The sequence below is a fragment of the Equus quagga genome, chromosome 8 (genome assembly GCF_021613505.1).
Source record: "Equus quagga isolate Etosha38 chromosome 8, UCLA_HA_Equagga_1.0, whole genome shotgun sequence".
NCBI classification, from domain to species: domain Eukaryota; kingdom Metazoa; phylum Chordata; class Mammalia; order Perissodactyla; family Equidae; genus Equus; species Equus quagga.
In genome coordinates, this window is record NC_060274.1 from 117,058,931 (window position 1) to 117,076,736 (window position 17,806).

Below are 17,806 nucleotides of genomic sequence, written 5' to 3' on the forward strand. Positions count from 1 at the left end.
TTCATACAGAGCTCCTTGTTTTGTACATTGAAAAACCATATGTATGAAATGCGTTTGCTAAAATAGTAAGCTTGAGTAAAGGATTTGGGTTTCTTTTGGTTTGTTTTGGTAAGTAGATGGTAAATGTGGGATCCTAGCTGTGTTTTTTTTTTTTTTTTAACATACAGTAAACTTTCACTCTCCCCTACTGGATGAAGCTCTGGTAATGTAATCTATTTGCAGCTGTTGCACTTTTCTAGCTTTGTTTAAAGGTAGTGTGTATTCCCTGAATGGATGTCCATTGACAGGGTGCAGGTGATGCAGAAGTTGTTGATACCAGGCCTCAGAGAAAGCTGTAGCAGCTCCGGGTACTCTGGTGATAACTCAGGGCAGACGACTGAACGTTGACTCCAAATTAAAAACCTACAGATCGTTCTACATGCATTTGCTGTGACCAAAGCAGTTAATCTTTGTTGGGAAGATCTCAAACTAGAGTTATAGCTAGAATTTCTCTTTCTACCTAATTTTCTTGGGGTGTTTTGGGGCCTTGTTATTTTGGATGAGGTGACTGTATGATCATTTTGTAGGTGGAGACAATCTGAATTGAGTTCTCAACCACCAAAAACAACTTTAGAATGTGTAAGAGTCTGTTAAAACTGCAAGTATTTTTGCTACAAACCAACATTTTTTCTAGTTACTTTTAATGCTTCTAACTTATTTGTTGATATTTGGGAAAACTGATTCTTAAGGATATATTTAACTCTGGGTAAAGTAATACTAATACTTCTGTTTCGTTTCCCAATCACTTTGAATCAGAAGAAGCCCATTCATGTAGAAGACCCATTTAATGATGAGCATCAAGAGAGGCAAGAAGTGGAAATGTTGGCTAAGAAGTTTGAAATGAAATATGTAAGTATAATAAACTCTTCACTTAGGTAATTTTATCCTTTTGGCCTACTCTCTTTCTGTGACTGGTTGGGAGGGCTTATAATATCCATTGCCCGTCTTATCTTGTTCTCACAAATTGAATCCTAATGAATTGTTAGACAGTCAAAGATTCTGATAGGTTTGTGATAGCCATCATTTATTGTACTCCTTTTGGAGTCCAGGCAGTTTGCTTAACATAGAGTGTCTCCAACTGTTAGAACGAAACTACAAGGTGAGTAATATTGACTGCATTTTACAGATGAAGAAACTGAGGCTCTGACCTCAAAGTTAAGTAACTGATCTAAGATCACACAGCGGGAGGAACTAGGCTGTGTGTCCGGGTCTGTCCAGCTCTAAATCTTTGCCCTTTCTACTGCCATGGAGAATGCTACTTTAACTCCTGTGGTGTCGTAGTTCTCAAGGCTTCCTGCCACTTAAGAGTTTGGGAATGAATGTGTGTATTTCTAGGCCCCAGGATCAGAATCAATCAGAAGCAGCATGAAATTTCTTTGAAAGTGTCTTGTTTACCTGAAAAATTCGTGTACGTTTTATATTTTGTGTCACAATAGATTGGAGTTTAATATAAAAATAAATTTAATTATCTGATTGTGAAGTTGCTTAACATTTTTCTCAAAATTTCTAGTGTAATTGGGGTTTGAAGGAAGATTCACTCCTCACCCCATGTTTATCCTATAGCTTTAGCGACTCTTTGGCACTTTGTTAAAACTTAATCCATGAGAAGGAAGACCTTACCCTTTCTGGTTCCCCTGTGAGCATTGAATGTATCTCACAGAGATGGGATGGCAGCTCATACTAGCCCTGTCATTCATGTTACCCTCAAAATGCAACTACGATCTTGGTTGACATTGGTTGGCTCCTTGTGATAGTGCAGAAACTGTTTGAGAGTGGGGGAAATGTAGGTGAAGAGATTGGAGTCTGGGTCAGGTTCTAGGCCACGTTTTACCACCTACTATTCATGTCCTGTGGGGAAGTTATTTAACCTCTCTGGGCCACAGTTTTCTTCTCTATAAATTGAGAGGTTTAGGTTTTTTGAAGCCCCTTCTTGCTCTGTGTTCTGTGACTGTATAATAATAAATTTCGAGATGGACTGGTGTGTGTTTTGATGGAAGTAATGGTAAAAGTTGTTACTTAGACTAATTTGTAGTGTTTAATTACAATACCATGTTCTCAGATTGTACATCCTGAATTACTGTCTGTACTTTTTATACAAGTTAATATATTTGTTCAATTTAATGTTTTAACCAGCAGTACATTTCTATGGTTCAAAATTCAAAAATAATAAAAAGTATAGAGTGAAAAATCTTCCCTTCATTCTGTTGTCTGCTCACCTAATCTCACTTCCTAGAGGCAAGTAATGTTCTTGGGGGTCCTTCCAGAGATATTTTGTGGTTATCTCTGTATGTACATGTATTCCTCCCCCTGCCCCACACCCCTTTTTACACATTACAGAGTACACAGTTCTGGTTTTTGCTTTTTTCATTTACTTTATCTTGGAGATTTTTGCGTATCTGGACAAAGAGAGCTTTCTCTCTCTTTTTTCAAGGCTGCATGTTATTCCATTGTATGGAATATCACTATTTATTTAACCAATCCCCAAATGATTTAGGTTGTTTCCAAAAATTTGCTCTTGTAAATAGTGCTCCAGTAAATTATTAGTAACATGGCATTTCACATATTGTCAAGTTTATCTGTAGGGCAAATTCCTAGGAGTGGAATTTTTAGGTCAAAAGATTTATGCATTTATAGTTTTGGTATATTATTATTGAATTACCAGTTTCTAAATTACCAGTTTTCACTCCCTCAAACACTATTTTAGAGTACCTATTTTGCCATGAGTTATAAAACCAAGGATTAGAATTGCCCTTTGCAGGTAGGAAGGGTCCTAGTATATGATCCTATAAGTAATGATCCTTTATCCGTATGATCCTATATGATTATATAATGATCATATATCCACATGATCTTTTTGTTTTTTTAAAGATTTTATTTCTCCTTTTTCTCCCCAAAGCCCACTGGTACATAGTTGTGTATTTTTAGTTGTGGGTCCTTCTAGTTGTGGCATGTGGGATGCCACCTCAGCATGGCTTGATGAGTGGTGCCATGTACACGCGCAGGATCCAAACTGGCGAAACCCTGGGCTGCCGAAACGGAGCGCACGAACTTAACCACTCGACCACGGGGCTGGCCCCTATCCATATGATCTTACGAGTAATATGATGTATTACCTCAGAGTTACATTGAATCTTATTCGGGAACTTTGGATAGTACTTAGCATAGAAAAGCCAGTGTTCTGAAGACGTTGGTTGATGTATAAAATTGAGTTTCAGATAACTGGGATATATCCAGGCACTGTCATTGAGCACAGATAAAATGTTACTCTTGTTATAATCCAAATTAATGAACTGTATTTCTTCTCTAGCTTTTTATTTTGGCTACTCACTCTCTTATTTGTATTCTAAGTAGAGATTTAAAATGTCCTACCTCATGAAGGCTTTATGTGCATAAACCTAAAAGCTTGCCATGAGTTTTATATCTATGAGTATTACACACACACACACACACACATATATATTTTATAATGAATTATTTGGAGCCTTTTAAGAAACTCATTAGGCTACAAGTGACCTGGGAGAGGATACCTCATCCAGCTCTAGGTTCTAGGCTGTCACAAAAGATCATTCTTAAATAACAAAGATCTTTATTGGTCTTCAGGGGTACAAATTCAGATGTCTATATGTATGTTTATATTTATACGTAGAATATATATATTTCTATTTTAAGTAGAAGAAAATCTTTTAAATACTGTGTGTAAAGTCTTACAAAATATTAACCCACCAAAGTTAGATTCCCTTTTTCTAATTTTTTTTTTGCAGATGACAAAAAGAGGACTTCATTGTTTGAGGCTTATAAAACAAATAAAACTTGCATCCCTAGCTACCTTTTCTTCTTTTGTTTCCTTAATATTATAATTTAGATGTCCTTGTCATTATTTATTTCTGAAAATAGCTTAAGGTTACTTCTAGCCCTTTGTTTCTTGGACTGAGAGATGCACTTACTTGTTAAATGTTGTGTATAAATAATAAAGTATTTGAGCATTTATATTGAGCATACAAAGGAGCATGATAGTTGCCCTCGCCTGGAGAAACTTTCAAAATAATCGAGAAGATAAGACATATGTATGACACACAAATGCAGCGCCTATAGAAAGGAGTGACTTTCCTTTGGGGATTTGAAAGTGTGTAGAAGGGCTGATTCCAGTCCTGAAATCGGAAGGAATTTTGGAGACTTTGGTGCATAGTCTTTGAATGGACACTTCCAGTCTCCTGTGGAAGCAAATTTCTCTGTAGTCCCCGGAATAGCTTTTCTACCCTTTGTAGGAGAGTGGTGGATGAGAGGCAGTAGCAGCAATGTATTCTAATGGAAGGAGCACAGGACTATGAGCTAACACAACTGAATTGTGATCCTGTCTTTGCCATATTAACTATCTGGATGACCTTAGTGAAGGCTCTTGGCTTTTTTATCCTTTGGTATCTATGAGGGGAAAGTAAGATCTGCCTAGCCAACGTTATAGCAAAGGGGTTTTGTCATCATCAGATGAAAAAATAGATTGTTAGTGTTTGAAATATTTAAAGTGCTATCTAAATTTGAGTACTGTTTAGTCACTTAAACCTATTACTCTTGTGGAGAAATGCTCTGTCTTATTCTGTACATGTCAAATTCTTTTTGACATAAACATCTGGGGGATTGTAAACTCTGTTAATTGACTACCCTACTGATTTTGATATTTTAGTTCAGGCATTCTATTCCAAATGGCCTTTATCTTTGGTTCTCCAATCACTTTTTACAGATTCTTCTTAACTATTGTAGTCTTCTTAAAGACCACAGTTAAGTATTTGGAAGTCATCAGACCAAAAGTGGCCTGGGAGAAGATATTTTGTCCCATGATAGGGTCTTATGAAAGATCACTCTTAAATAACAAACTAAGATCTTTATTGACCTATAGTTTACTGTCCTATAGTTACTTTAGTATCCTATAGTTCAGGAGTAGCAAATTCACATGTCCCCAAGACCCTGCTGATTAGTTAGTGAAGCAGGCCAAATGGACAATAAATGTAGGGAATTGTCCCAAAGAGAGGACAGCACATGCCCTATCTAGAGGGGCCAGCTGCTGCTCAGCTCCAGCCCTTTGTTACTTTGCAGGAACTTGGGCTTAGGGTTGCCACATCTTCCCATTTCTCAAAAAAGGGCCAAAATCTGGATTTTCCTCTAACATCTCTTACTTCCAAATGTTGGCTTCTAATTAAAATGCCTAGTAGGCTAAACAAAAATACATCTGTGGGCCAGATTCAGCTCTCAGGCCCTAGTTTGAGTCCTTGATGTACTTGCTTCGCTGTTGGATTTTTCCCCCCAATATATTTAACTCACTAGTCCATCTGCTTTCACATTCTGCCCTTTCTCTTCTGCGAGCAGAGTGGTTGGTGGTACATGTGGAAGGACATGCCATTTCCATTGTGGCGGAGAATATGTTTGTAGGAAGTTTCAGACAACTGAGCAAGTTAAACTCAGTTGGGGGTTTCCAGTTATGGGGAAAAATAAAATGCATTGAGATGTGACTGGGCTTGTGAGTGATGTTGGTGATAAATCCTGTGGTTTGTTGGAAGGCCTGAGAGGCAAGTTGATGGCTTTTTGTGGTTTTTAGTATGTGTAGCTGTTGGGTGTGCTGGAGAGGAGTTTCGGCAAGTGGAGCAGGCTGCCACTTGAGGGAGAAGGGAAGGATAACCATGGAGTATAGGACGTGTCCTTCCTCTTGTAGCAGTTGCTCAGGGAAGAAAGATTGAGACAGTTTTGGTAGCTGAAAAACAGTGATAACAGAAATTATAGGGAGTATAAAATTGTAAAAGGAGCAGCCTGTATTGAATGGTTTGTTTGTGTTTTTCCCCTGTTCTGTCCTATTTTTATTGCCTATGTCCTAGTTCCTGTTCTGTTGCTCTTCAGGTGATGTGACAGTGCACATTCAACATCAATTGCTAAATGCTTTTTGGGGAAAAGGGCAATATAACTATTCAGTACTTATTTTTATCTAGAACAATTTAGTAATATTTAGTAATACCCTAAATATATTAAATAAGATTTGTACATAACTAGTTAAGTCCAAGTTTTAACATTTCTACTGCTGTATGAGCTCCAGATTTGTCGTGGTGGTTACTGTAGGAGGGAAGCAGGATACAGTTAAAGAGGCCCCTGTGGGCCCTGCCTGGTGCTTTAGTGGTTAAATTTGTGTGCTCCTCTTTGGCGGCCCAGTGTTCACAGGTTCGGATCCTGGGCTCAGACCTCCACACTGCTCATCAAACCATGCTGTGGCGGTGTCCCACATACAAAATAGAGGAGGTTTTGCACAGATGTTAGCTTAGTGACAATCTTCCTCAAGCAAAAAGAGGAAGATTGGCAACAGATGTTAGCTCAGGGACAGTCTTCCTTGCCCCCCCAAAATAAAAAAATAAATAAAGAGGCCCCTGTGCCTTTCCTCACTCCCACTTTTAAGACTCCAAATGTTTAGGCTAAATATCCTAGTTTCCAACTCAGTTTTTAGATGGTTTCGAGGTTGTGTATGCTTTTGCTGAAGCCACGTATACTGTAGAGCAGAGGAGATTTGGTTTGATGAGTATGGACTTGATCTCTAACCCTTCTAAGGCAAAAGATAACCTGTGGTGGTGGGAAGATTTCTTTTAGTGATTTTTCTCATTCTGTTACCCCAGCCATCTTGAAAGATCATGCTATACTAGAACTCGCTATAAATTCAGTAACCTAAATGAAAGCACTTAGCATAGTACCTGGTACCCTAGCGGGGGCTCAGTTAAGGCTGTTTGGATCTGAGTGACTCTGAATAGGAAGATGTGTATTCTGCCAGGGCATCTATTAGCATTTGTGAAGTCACAATACAACTTTAAAATCTGCTTACTATACCATGTAAACTTTGAATACCACCTTTGATGCTTTATTCTATGTGATTTTGGACTCTCAGAGCCCTGGTGGCTTTGTATTTATTTTAAAAGGGAAGGTAAGGGTAGATTTGATGGTATAAGGGAAAGAATGGCAATATCTTGGAATAACTGTATAATTTCCAAAGAGTGACTTCTTCACAGTAAGGACTACTCAATTGAGTGGAAAGGAAGTATATTTTTATATTTAAAATAATTATGGATTATTTGGAAAGTATGATCAAATATGAGGCTGATCCAAGTGGATGTTAGAAAGCATTTATGCTCTCTTTCTGGGAGTTTTAAGAATTCTTTTACTTACTCGCGTTGTCAGATGATCATCCACACTTGCTGAGGGGTTAGAACTTCCTTGGGAACTTCCTCGGCTGGTTTCCCTGTTTGTTTTCACTTTCTATTAGTTCTGGTCCCTAAGGATCAACTTGGTAAGGCTTTGGGTAAAGCAGTTTGGGCAAACTTATTAACACCACCACAAAATAAATTCTGCTTACAAAGCGCAAATGCCAGTGTATTTAGGTTCTTTAGACCAAGAATTGTGTGACACTACATGTACAATCAAAACATAAAATAATAGCCTTTTAAAACAAGTAGAGCTGAGGGGGATTCTTAAAAAGCAAGGAAGAATTCTCAACTCAACTAATAGTTTCTTTATTTCGGTTAAACCACTTGTAATCGCTTGCCGTGACATGCACTTTTGATTCCTTGGCCTCTTTGAGCTACATAAGTTCTCTTCAACTTCCTTAAATTTCTTAGGAACAGTTGAGAATCAGCAGTTTTAGGGTACTTGGGAGGGAGGTTCTATCTCCATAAGTGGTGATTATAGAAATGTATGTATACTGTTTCTATGCTAAGTCAGTTCTTCACTGTCTTTCTGCTGACTTAAATCTTTACTCTTTTCTATTGGTAGGTTAAGGAAATCAGCAGAGGTGGAGAAAGAAGGTTGTGACAGGGCTGGGACAAATAGGGAAGCTATGTGACCACGGGATACTTTCTTCTCAATTATAAGACTGGAGTCTTAGCAGTCAGTGTCATGCGTCCTCTGTCTTCCATAGGTGATTAATGATGGTAGCTATTAGTTAGGTTTCTTATTACCTGGAGGCAATAGGGGGTCCTTCTTAAGAACATCTTAGTTGTTTTCCAACTTAGTATTACAGTTGCATTGGCTTGAAACACTGGTTATCAGGTTAAGCAGGTACTAATGACTCAGTCGGTCATTTTCTTCTGAGTCATAGTGAACTAGTTCCCTAGGGGAAGAGATTTAAAGGTGTTTCTTCATTTTAGATATAGCAAAATTCAAGTTTTTTTCAATTTGGAAAATAAATTTTGTATTTTTATAAGATGCATTTATCGTGTAGACTGTGGAACATCGACAACTACCAAGGTCCAGAGGATTCAAGGAAGACTGTGATTCTGCTGCAGGGCTTATTCTTGCTCAGGATGCTAAAAAAGAGCAGTTCAAAATAGACCTAGTAGGGAAGACACTATAATATAATCTTTTGCCAATCTATCTTGAGTTCCTTTAAGTGAAATTTTACTATTTGTGAATTAATTGGTTTGTGCCTTTTTGGCAACTGTCACAAGTTTAGTTCCATTTTATACCATTTGTCTGTCACTGGATTTCAGCATAATTGGGGAACCTAGAGACCTAGAGGTTGGAGAAAAGAAAAGAGGGTAAGGCAGGAGGCAGGCCAGGGGAGAAATTTTCTAATGAGGCCAAAGGTGAGGAAAAGTAAACTGAGGCCCAAAACTGTATTCTGGTGGCCTCTTTGATGAAGGAGGGAACCTTGAATGTGCTTAACAGTGGCTACTTTGGCAGAAAGCGATTAATAGGTAGAACAAAGGCCATGTAACCCTGGCTAATGGAGAGGGGTTTAATAAAACTCAGGCAGGGATGTGTCAAACACATGTATCCAGAACTCTCCCTGAGGTGGGACTGGGAAGCAGAATCGTATGTGGAGTCAAAAACTGAGTGATGGTGAACACTTGGTGGACCATGCCTAAGAAAATAAATTTATTGAATGGGTAGTACATGTACTTGATGAAAAGATAGAAAAAGCAATATGATGAAAAGTAAATCCCCCTGCAACCTCTGACTCCCAGCTAACCAGTTCCCTCCTCAGAGAGAATCACTGTGTGAGTTTCTAGTCCTAGAGATCTTTGTGTATGTAAGCATTTACATATTTCAAAGATTTTGTTCACTGTAAAAGAATGTATAAAATGTATAAATACAGATAAACAGAGGGAAGAAAATAAAAACCACCTAATCATCTGTAAACCCACTGTCAGGCATAACCACTGTTGAAGTTTGATGTGTATCCTTTCAGGGCTTTTCAAACTGTATGTGTGCTTACGTATCTGCCCTCTCGCACTTACAATTTTTTAGTCACTTGAGTAATAGATGAATACTTTCCCGTTATTAAGAACAAATTCAAATAATAAATATTAAGCCAAAGTCTTCCCTCACACTGCCTCCAATTATATCCCTTCCTGTCGGTAATAACCACGGTTGCCTACTTGTAATTCTTTGAGCATTTTGTATATATCTATAGACATGTATTGCTATGCTGTATTTTTCATAAATGAGATCCTACTGTTTGTATGATAGTTGGAAAAGCAATATCTTGTTATTTTAATGTTGTCTCAGATTACCAGTTAGGTTGAACACTTTCAAATAATTAGTGAACATTAATATTACCTTTTCTGTGAATAACCTGAACTATACGTAACATTTGGTAAACTGCTTTCGTGGCCTTTTATACTATTAAATATTCCTCTACCACATTGTTTTAAAATGAATGTTAACATTGACTGGATGTTCATAGTATATATATTTAAACCTTTATCATTGTTATGATGCTTGGTGAAGATCTTATACTTCTACAGTCGTTTTTTTGAGAGGCATTTTGGTCAGATTAATGCTATTATGACTAAGTAAAGCTTTAGCCATTTTGTTTACTGTCATTGATAAGATGCACATTTATGTGTTTAACCATTTTACTGCATATATTAGATTATGAACTCAGAATATTAACAACACTGTAGTTTCCTGTAGTAACTACTGGCAACCTTGACTAGACTTAAATGTTCCTAAATCTCTCGAATTATACATAAGTTATTTGTACTTCTGCATGTGTCTGATTGTGCCCATTATAACAGAACCTATTTGTTTTTTTAATTTTCTAGGTAAATCTTATAGGCAGCTACTTGTGCCCAGACAAAAAATATGTTAGGAGAGCAGAAAAAGATGACTGTGATTTTAAGTAGAAAGTATCAAGAAGAAAAGGTTTAAAACTTAGGCTGGGGCCTGGCCCCGTGGCCAAGTGGTTAAGTTTGTGTCTTCTGCTTTGGTGGCCCAGGCTTTTGCCGGTTTGGATCCTGGGCAGGGATGTGGCACCGCTCATCAAGCCACGCTGAGGCAGTGTCCCACATGCCACAACTAGAAGGACCCACAACTAAAAATACACAACTTTGGACTGGGGGGATTTGGGGAGAAAAAGCAGAAAAAAAGAAGATTGGCAGCAGTTGTTAGCTCAGGAGCCAATCTGTAAAAAAAAAAAAAAAAAGTTGGGCTGAGCTGTGATGGGTGGGAGAATTCAGAGAATAAGAGATTATTCCAAATAAGCAGAAAGTATGAGGAAAGATAAGCAAGTATGTTTGGAAGGAGAGTGGATAGAGTGAATGGATCAGTGTTCAAGTTGGAAAATTGTAAGAAAAAAGTTGGAAAGGTAGTTTGAGTCAACATGTAGAAGGCATTTAACTAATGCCATATTAACGGTTTTATATTTATCTTGTAATAGAAAGGATGCTTCTGAAGCATTTTGAGCCGGGAATGATATAAAATGGTATTTTAGAAATATTAATTAGATGATGATATACTGGATAAATTGAGGGTAAACATGAGAGAGGAGAGGCTAATTAAGGCATTCATAATATTTGAGTGAAAAACAATGGCTAGCATTATAGCAATAGCTGGTAGAAGGGAAAGGAAGCTGTAGATGAAAATAATTGTGTGAACAAACATTTGTGGGGAGAGAAAGTTGAAGTGAAAATAATTATGAGGGGTTTTAAAAATCGGCATTATTGAAGTATAATTTAAGTAAATACAATTCATCCATTTTGAGTGTGCAATTTGATGAATTTTGACAGACGTACACAGTTCTATAATCACTACTGCAATCGTGAATAGAATGGTTTTATCACCCCAGAAATTTCCATTTTACCTCTCTACAGATAATCCTCTCCCTCCAGCCCTGGCAATCTCTGATCTACTTCCTATCACTATGGGGTTTTGGTTTTTTACCTTTTCTAGAGTTTCCTGTAAATAGAATTTTATAGTCTTTTGTGTCTGCCTCTTCCACTTAGCAGAATGTTTTTGAAATTCATGCATGTGTTGCATTTTATTGGTAGTTCCTTCCTTTGTATTGCTGGGTGGTAATCCGTCATATGGATGTACCACAATTTGTTTATCCATTCACTGGATTGGCATTGGGCATTGGGTTGTTTCCGGTTTTTGGCTGCTGTGAATGAAGCTACTCTGAACATTAGAATACAAGTCTTGGTGTGAACATACGTTTTCATTTCTCTTGAGTAAATGACAAGAGTGGGATTATTAGGTCATATGGTAAGGGTGTGTTTAGTTTTATAAGAAACTGCCGAACTGTTTTCCAGAGTGGCTGTATCATTTTGCACCAGCCATGTAAGAGTTTCAGTTGCTCCACATCCTTATTAACACTTGGTGTCATCAATCTTTTTAATTTTTGCTAATAATAAAGTTTTAAGGCAGAAAAATAGAATGAATAAAATGACAGTGTCAAGTAGGAGAAGCTAATTTGAAGACAAGTGATACTGGGGACAATGGCTTCAGTTTTGGTATTGAGTTTAAGGTGTGTCTGATTGGAAAAATGACCCCAGAGCTTCCATAACTTCTCTTACAGAACTTCTAATAGATTGGCGCTTTGGAGTCCTATGGTCACGAGTTTGAAGATTAGCTCTAGTACTTTCTGTGTGATCTTAGACAAATTATTTGTCCTTTCCAAGCGTTAGTTTTTCCTATTTGTCAAATGTGAACTAACAAATGGTTGCACTTAGTGTAGGTGCTGATGCAAAGTTAGCGCTCAGTGGCTGGTGGCTGTCCTCCTCCTCATCATCATGATTGCTGCTTAAATATATATATATTTTATGCCCCAGTAACTTGCGACTTTCTTGTAGATCTCTGTATTTTCTTCCTTCCTAACTGATCTTCTCCCCAGCTGTATTCATTGCCCACCACAATAGCCAGAGAGATTTTGTTAAGCACTAATCTCGTCAGGTTACTTCCTTGTTCTGATCTTTTCAGTGGCTTCTGCAAGTAATTGCTTCCACTTATCCTTTGGGCATAAATGTCTCAGGAAAGCCTTGATTAGGTCCTCTGTTGAAATAGTCTGGTACCACCTATGTTTTTCTTTCTACCATTTATCACTACTGTAATTATTTGTTTAATCTTTCTTCTTTCCACAATACTATTAAATTCACGAAGGCTGGCATTTGGTAGGTGCTTAGTTAATTTGTTGAGCAGATTATCTTGTTTTAAGTTTGTTCAGGACAAGGACTTTTCATACTTAAATTTAAATTCCTTCTGACATTTAACATATTGCTTTCTATAGCATAAGTTCTTAACAGATACTTTTGAGTCTAAGTGGTTTGAAATAAACTATGTAACTTAGAATTATCAGGTCAAATATGAAAAGTTTTAAAAATTATTTTAGTGTATTTCTATTATGACAGTAATACTTCATAGAAAGTTTGGAAAACATAGAAGAGGCAAAAGAAGAGAATCTAAGAGTGTGGCAAAATATCTCGGCAGGTGAGATCAGATTGCTTTCCAAAAGAGTTTTATTGGTATATTCTTATCAGCTGTGTTTGAGCAGTCCTATTTCTTCTCCGTCTTGCCAGAATTTAGAAAGTTTGTAATTTCATAGATGAAATTGGTATCTTACTTTAATTCCATCTCTTTGATTTATTAATTGCTCTTCATTGAGTTGTAATGCTGTCTTTTTCATGTTAAATTCTCCGATACTGGCCTAGGTTTTTGAACGTTACTGTTCATTTATCTGTTCTTATGTACCTGCCATATCTATTTTAACTCCCGTAACTTTAAATATGTTTAATATGTGACAGAGCTGGTCCTCTTCGTTAGTTTTTATCTCTAGATTTTTAGATTCTTCCTGGAGCTTGCTCTTTCTTTTGGGTGAAACACTCCCTCATGTATACTTAACTGCTTGTGTGTGACTTTTTCTCAATAGAATAACTCCTATCCTAGAAATAACTCTTTCCTTCCCTTGACTTCTGATTCTCACTGTAATTCTATAATCTAGTGTAAGGGTTCCAGTTTGCAGACCTGGTAAATGGAAAAAAATCAGGACTATTGTGTGTTGCATCTAAGCCCACACATATGTTGTGTGTATGTATGTATGCTGCACATGTGTCTGGCTGTATGTTTAAGATTGCCACATGGCATTTCTTGAGAACACACACGTTTTGTGTATATATGTGTGTGTGTGTATGTTTATTTGGTGCATATGTGCCTGTGTATGTTTAAGGTTGCCAAGTGATATTTCTTGAGAAGGATTGTCCTTGTTCTGAGGTTGTGCCTTCAGTGGCCTTATTCAGCAAAATACTGTTGTTCCAGGAACCCCCTCAGATACCAAAATCTGAGGATGCTCCAGTCCCTTATATAAAATGGCACAAAGCACAGTGAATACACTTGGCCCTCCCTAACTGCGAGTTTCCACATCCTCTGATATGGAGGGCCAACTGTAAAAGGTTTGCCACCCAAGTGTTGTTCTCCAAAATGTTTTTGAAATTTACCTAACTTGTAAAATCCAAAAATCTGGGAAGCACTACTTTATCTAACACTGTAATGACTCTTTTGATGGTGATGATATACTAATAGTGTTACTTTGTCCACTGAAAGGGTACGGTGGAATCATAGCTTACAGGGGTTAGGTTTTGTTAACATTGGTTTGTAATACAAACATAGCAGTTAGTCAAAACTACTTTTGCAAATTACTTAGAAAGGGATGGCACCATGTTGGAGACATCTCAGTAAGTCCAGCATAACCATTTTTCCCGTTGAACACTGAACGGATCACTGTTTCTTTGCATGGAAATAAAATGAAGCAGTTTGCTTTAAGGGATGTGTTGCACAAAACTCATCCATGTTGCACCATTAGAATCATACTTTGCATTGAGAGGGAATGCACTGTGAGAATTGAAACTGAATGAGATTCACATCCTGCATCTCATGCTTTCTGCAGGTGTTACTCTGGCTAAGTGGTGGCATGTCGGGAGGCAGAACCCTTAGCACCAATTGCTTTCCTCTTTCTGAGCATCCTCTCCCCATGCCTCACTCCTGCACCAAAAAAAGAATAAGGGTTGGGGAGGTGTTAGAAAGATGCTTAGAGAATATAGTTGAGGATCCGGCCTTGTGGCCGAGTGGTTAAATTCTCTCTCTCCACTTTGGCGGCCTGGGATTTCGCCAGTTTGGATCCTGGGCCGGGACATGGCACTGCTCATCAGGCCATGCTGAGGTGACATCCCACATGCCACAACTAGAAGGATCCACAACTGTAATATACAACTATGTACTGGTGGGATTTGGGGAGGGGGGAAAAAAAGAAGATTGGCAACGTTTTTTAGCTCAGGTGCCAATCTTAAAAAAAAAAAAAAAAAACAGAAAATATAGTTGAATTTGAGTGAGTAAATGAATATCTAAAATGAGTCTTAGAGACTGAACTAAATACTTTTTTTAGTGGTGTCACAATATTAGCCTTCCTGCTCACTTAAACTACTTATAACAAGCTTATGTATATAGCCTTTAGAGTACATGTAACATTTTATACCTGAGATAAAATGAGTTCTTTATGCTGTAATCAGCCAGAGTTAGAAGGCTCTATGAAGTATGATGTGAATAATGGAATCTACACTACCTGGTTCTTTTTGTTTTTGTTTTGTTTAAAAAAAATTTTTTTTATTTAAAAAGAATTACAGGCTCACTAGAAGTTGCAAATATAATGGAGAGAAGTCCCTTGTACTGATCACCCAGTTTCTCCCAATGGTAATACCTTATGTAACTATAGTTATCAAAATAGGAAATTGACATTGGCACAATACAATTACCTAGCCTACAGACCCTATTCAGATTTCACCAGTTCTTACATGCACTCAGTTTTTATTTTCTTGTGTGTCTATGTGTATAATTCTATGACATTTTAAAAAGTAATTTTAAGAATAGTTTGGATTTACAGAAAAGTTGTGAAGATAATACAAAGAGTTCCTACATAATCCTCACCCACTCTCCCTATGATATCTTACATTTGTATAGTAGATTTGTTACAGCTAACAAAACAGCATTGGTATATTACTATTATTTAAACTCCACACTTTATCCAGATTTCACTAGTTTTCTCTTTTTTACTGCCTGGATCCCATCCAGGATACCACATCACATTTAGTCATTATGTCTCAGGCTTAGCTGGACGGTAACAGTTTTTCGAATTTTTCTTGTTTTGGATAATCTTGACAGCTTTGAGGAATACTGGTCAGTTATTTGTAGAATGTCCCTCAGTTTAGTTTGTCTGATGTTCTTCTCATGGTTAACCTATAACTGGGGTTATAGGCTTTTGAGAGGAAGACCACAAGGTAAAGTGACATTTTTATCACATCATATCAGGGGTACATGCGGTCAACGTGACTTATCACTGTTGATTTTGTCCTTGGTCACCTGGCTAAGGTAATGCTGGCCAGGTTTTTCAGTGTACAGTCACTTTGTCCCCTGCTTTTCATACACTACTCTTTTGGAGCAAGTCCCTAAGCACAAATTACATTCAAGGTCTGGGGGGACTTAAATTCAGCCTCCTAGAGTAGGGATTAGCTACAGAAATTATTTGGAATTCTTCTAACAGATATTTTTTAACTTTATGGAGATAGCATGAGTACTGAATCAGTCTAACATATCTGTTCTTTGCAGGGTGGGAAACCCCGTAAACACCGGAAGGATCGGCTACAAGATTTAATTGATATAGGTTTTGGCTATGATGAGACAGATCCATTTATTGATAACTCAGAGGCTGTGAGTAATGTTTCTCTAATATAGCAGCAATTTTTTGTCTGTTTGGGATAGTAGAAATCAGCGATAAAGTAACGAAACTAGTCATCGAATGTTTTTGCTAACTAATCCGCTATTGATGTACATCTGAATTTTTCCAGTTTTATGTGCTTACAGATAATTCAGCACCTATGTACCTTTCTTTGTGTAATGAGTAAATATGTATGTAAGATAGCATGCAAATATATGTGTAGGATAAATTTCTAGAAGTGGAATTTATTGATCCAAGGGTATTTATGTATTGAAATTTTATTGATACTTCCAAACTTGGGCAGGTGTATTTTCTTTGTTGGTGAGGAAGATTCACCGTGAGCTAACACCTGTTACCAATCTTCCTCTCTTTTTACTTGAGGAAGATTAGGCCTGAGCTAACATCTGTGTCAGTCTTTCTCCACTTTGTATGTGGGATGCCTCCACAGCATGGCTGACAAGTGGAGTAGGTCCATGCCTGGGATCCGAACCCGCAGACCCAGCCTGCTGAATCAGAGTGTGAGGAACTTTAACCACTTGGCCACAAGGCCGGCCCCTGGGCAGGTGTATTTTGAAATGACTACCAGATAAGAACTGTGTGATCTTGAAGATTGGAGCTGCTGGTTGAAGTTAATCTGGCAGACATCTTTAAAGTTTACTTAATTTTTTATTGCTGCCAAGCCTTACTACAATGGCAGTGATTGAATGTCAGCTTTTATCACCAGTCTGTTTTGATCAAGCCCTGCAGCTTTTCCTCTGGACTCTTCTTTCTCTTATAAAAGGAAGAAGAACTTAGGAGAGCATTTAAGGACTGTGGCAGTCCATTGATCACACAGCAAATGAATGAGGACATGTGATACTTCGGGGCAGTTAAGGTGTATGTTTTTATATTATCTCAGTGTGCTAGAGTAATCTAAACCCTGGGATTATGATATCCTCTGCAGTGTGCAGTCGTCACTTAGGATATACAGAAAGTGACAGTATGGTGACTATTAGACTTACACAAATTTGTGTGTCTTTTTCCTCTTGCTGTAGTGCTTGATTGTATAGATGCCGACAAGGCATGTAGTGGTAGGAGAGTGATAAGAAGGACTTCCAGCATGGGGCATGCTGGATACCCTGTCATACTCCTAAAATAACTCAGTTTTGGTGTTCTGACATAAACTAGTTTACCATATCAGACACCCTAGTCTGCTGAGGTAAAATATTGACAACGCCCATTGGGGTAGAGAGACCTTCCTGTTATTGAAAAGATTGTCAACCAGTAGATTAAGGCATGGGATGTTTTCAAGAGTCTTAACTCTAGTTGGAAACTTGAGTCAAAATTTCTGGATTCTAGACCTGACTCAGTTTCTCATTCACCATGTGACCAAGAGCAAGTCTTTTAGCATCGCCCAGTTTTCTCTGCTTTGACTATCTTGCCCAGTGGAATTACTCTGAGACTCAAGTAAGATAATGACATGCTGAAAAGCATAAAGCAAGTATAAAGCATTAGTATATATGTAAAGTATATTTTGAGTTCTAAATAATCCAGAAAGGAACTCAGCCATATATAAATGGACATTGCATGTACTCAGGCTTATATAAATAGCATTTTTAAAAATTAATAAACTTAATTTTTTTATAGCAGTTTTAAGTTCACAGCAAAATCAAGCAGAAGATACAGAGATTTCCCATATACTCTCTGCCCCTACACATGCCAACCTCCCTTATTATCAACATCTCCCAACCAGAGTGGCCCATTAGTTATAATCAATGAACCTACATT

At 37.6% G+C, this 17,806-nt stretch overlaps 1 protein-coding gene across 4 annotated transcripts in view; it reads left to right on the forward strand.

Moving 5' to 3' along the window:
• The window catches only part of UBN2 (ubinuclein 2), an 85,998-nt gene that overhangs the window by 5,112 nt on the left and 63,080 nt on the right, over positions 1–17,806 (forward strand). For 2 of the 4 annotated variants that reach the window (XM_046668761.1, XM_046668758.1), the window contains exons 2-3: positions 796–888; positions 15,931–16,032. In XM_046668761.1, coding sequence (XP_046524717.1) covers positions 796–888; positions 15,931–16,032 — 195 coding nt within the window. The remainder of the gene's footprint in view (positions 1–795; positions 889–15,930; positions 16,033–17,806) is intronic. The other 2 variants (XM_046668759.1, XM_046668760.1) reach the window with 2 other exon arrangements.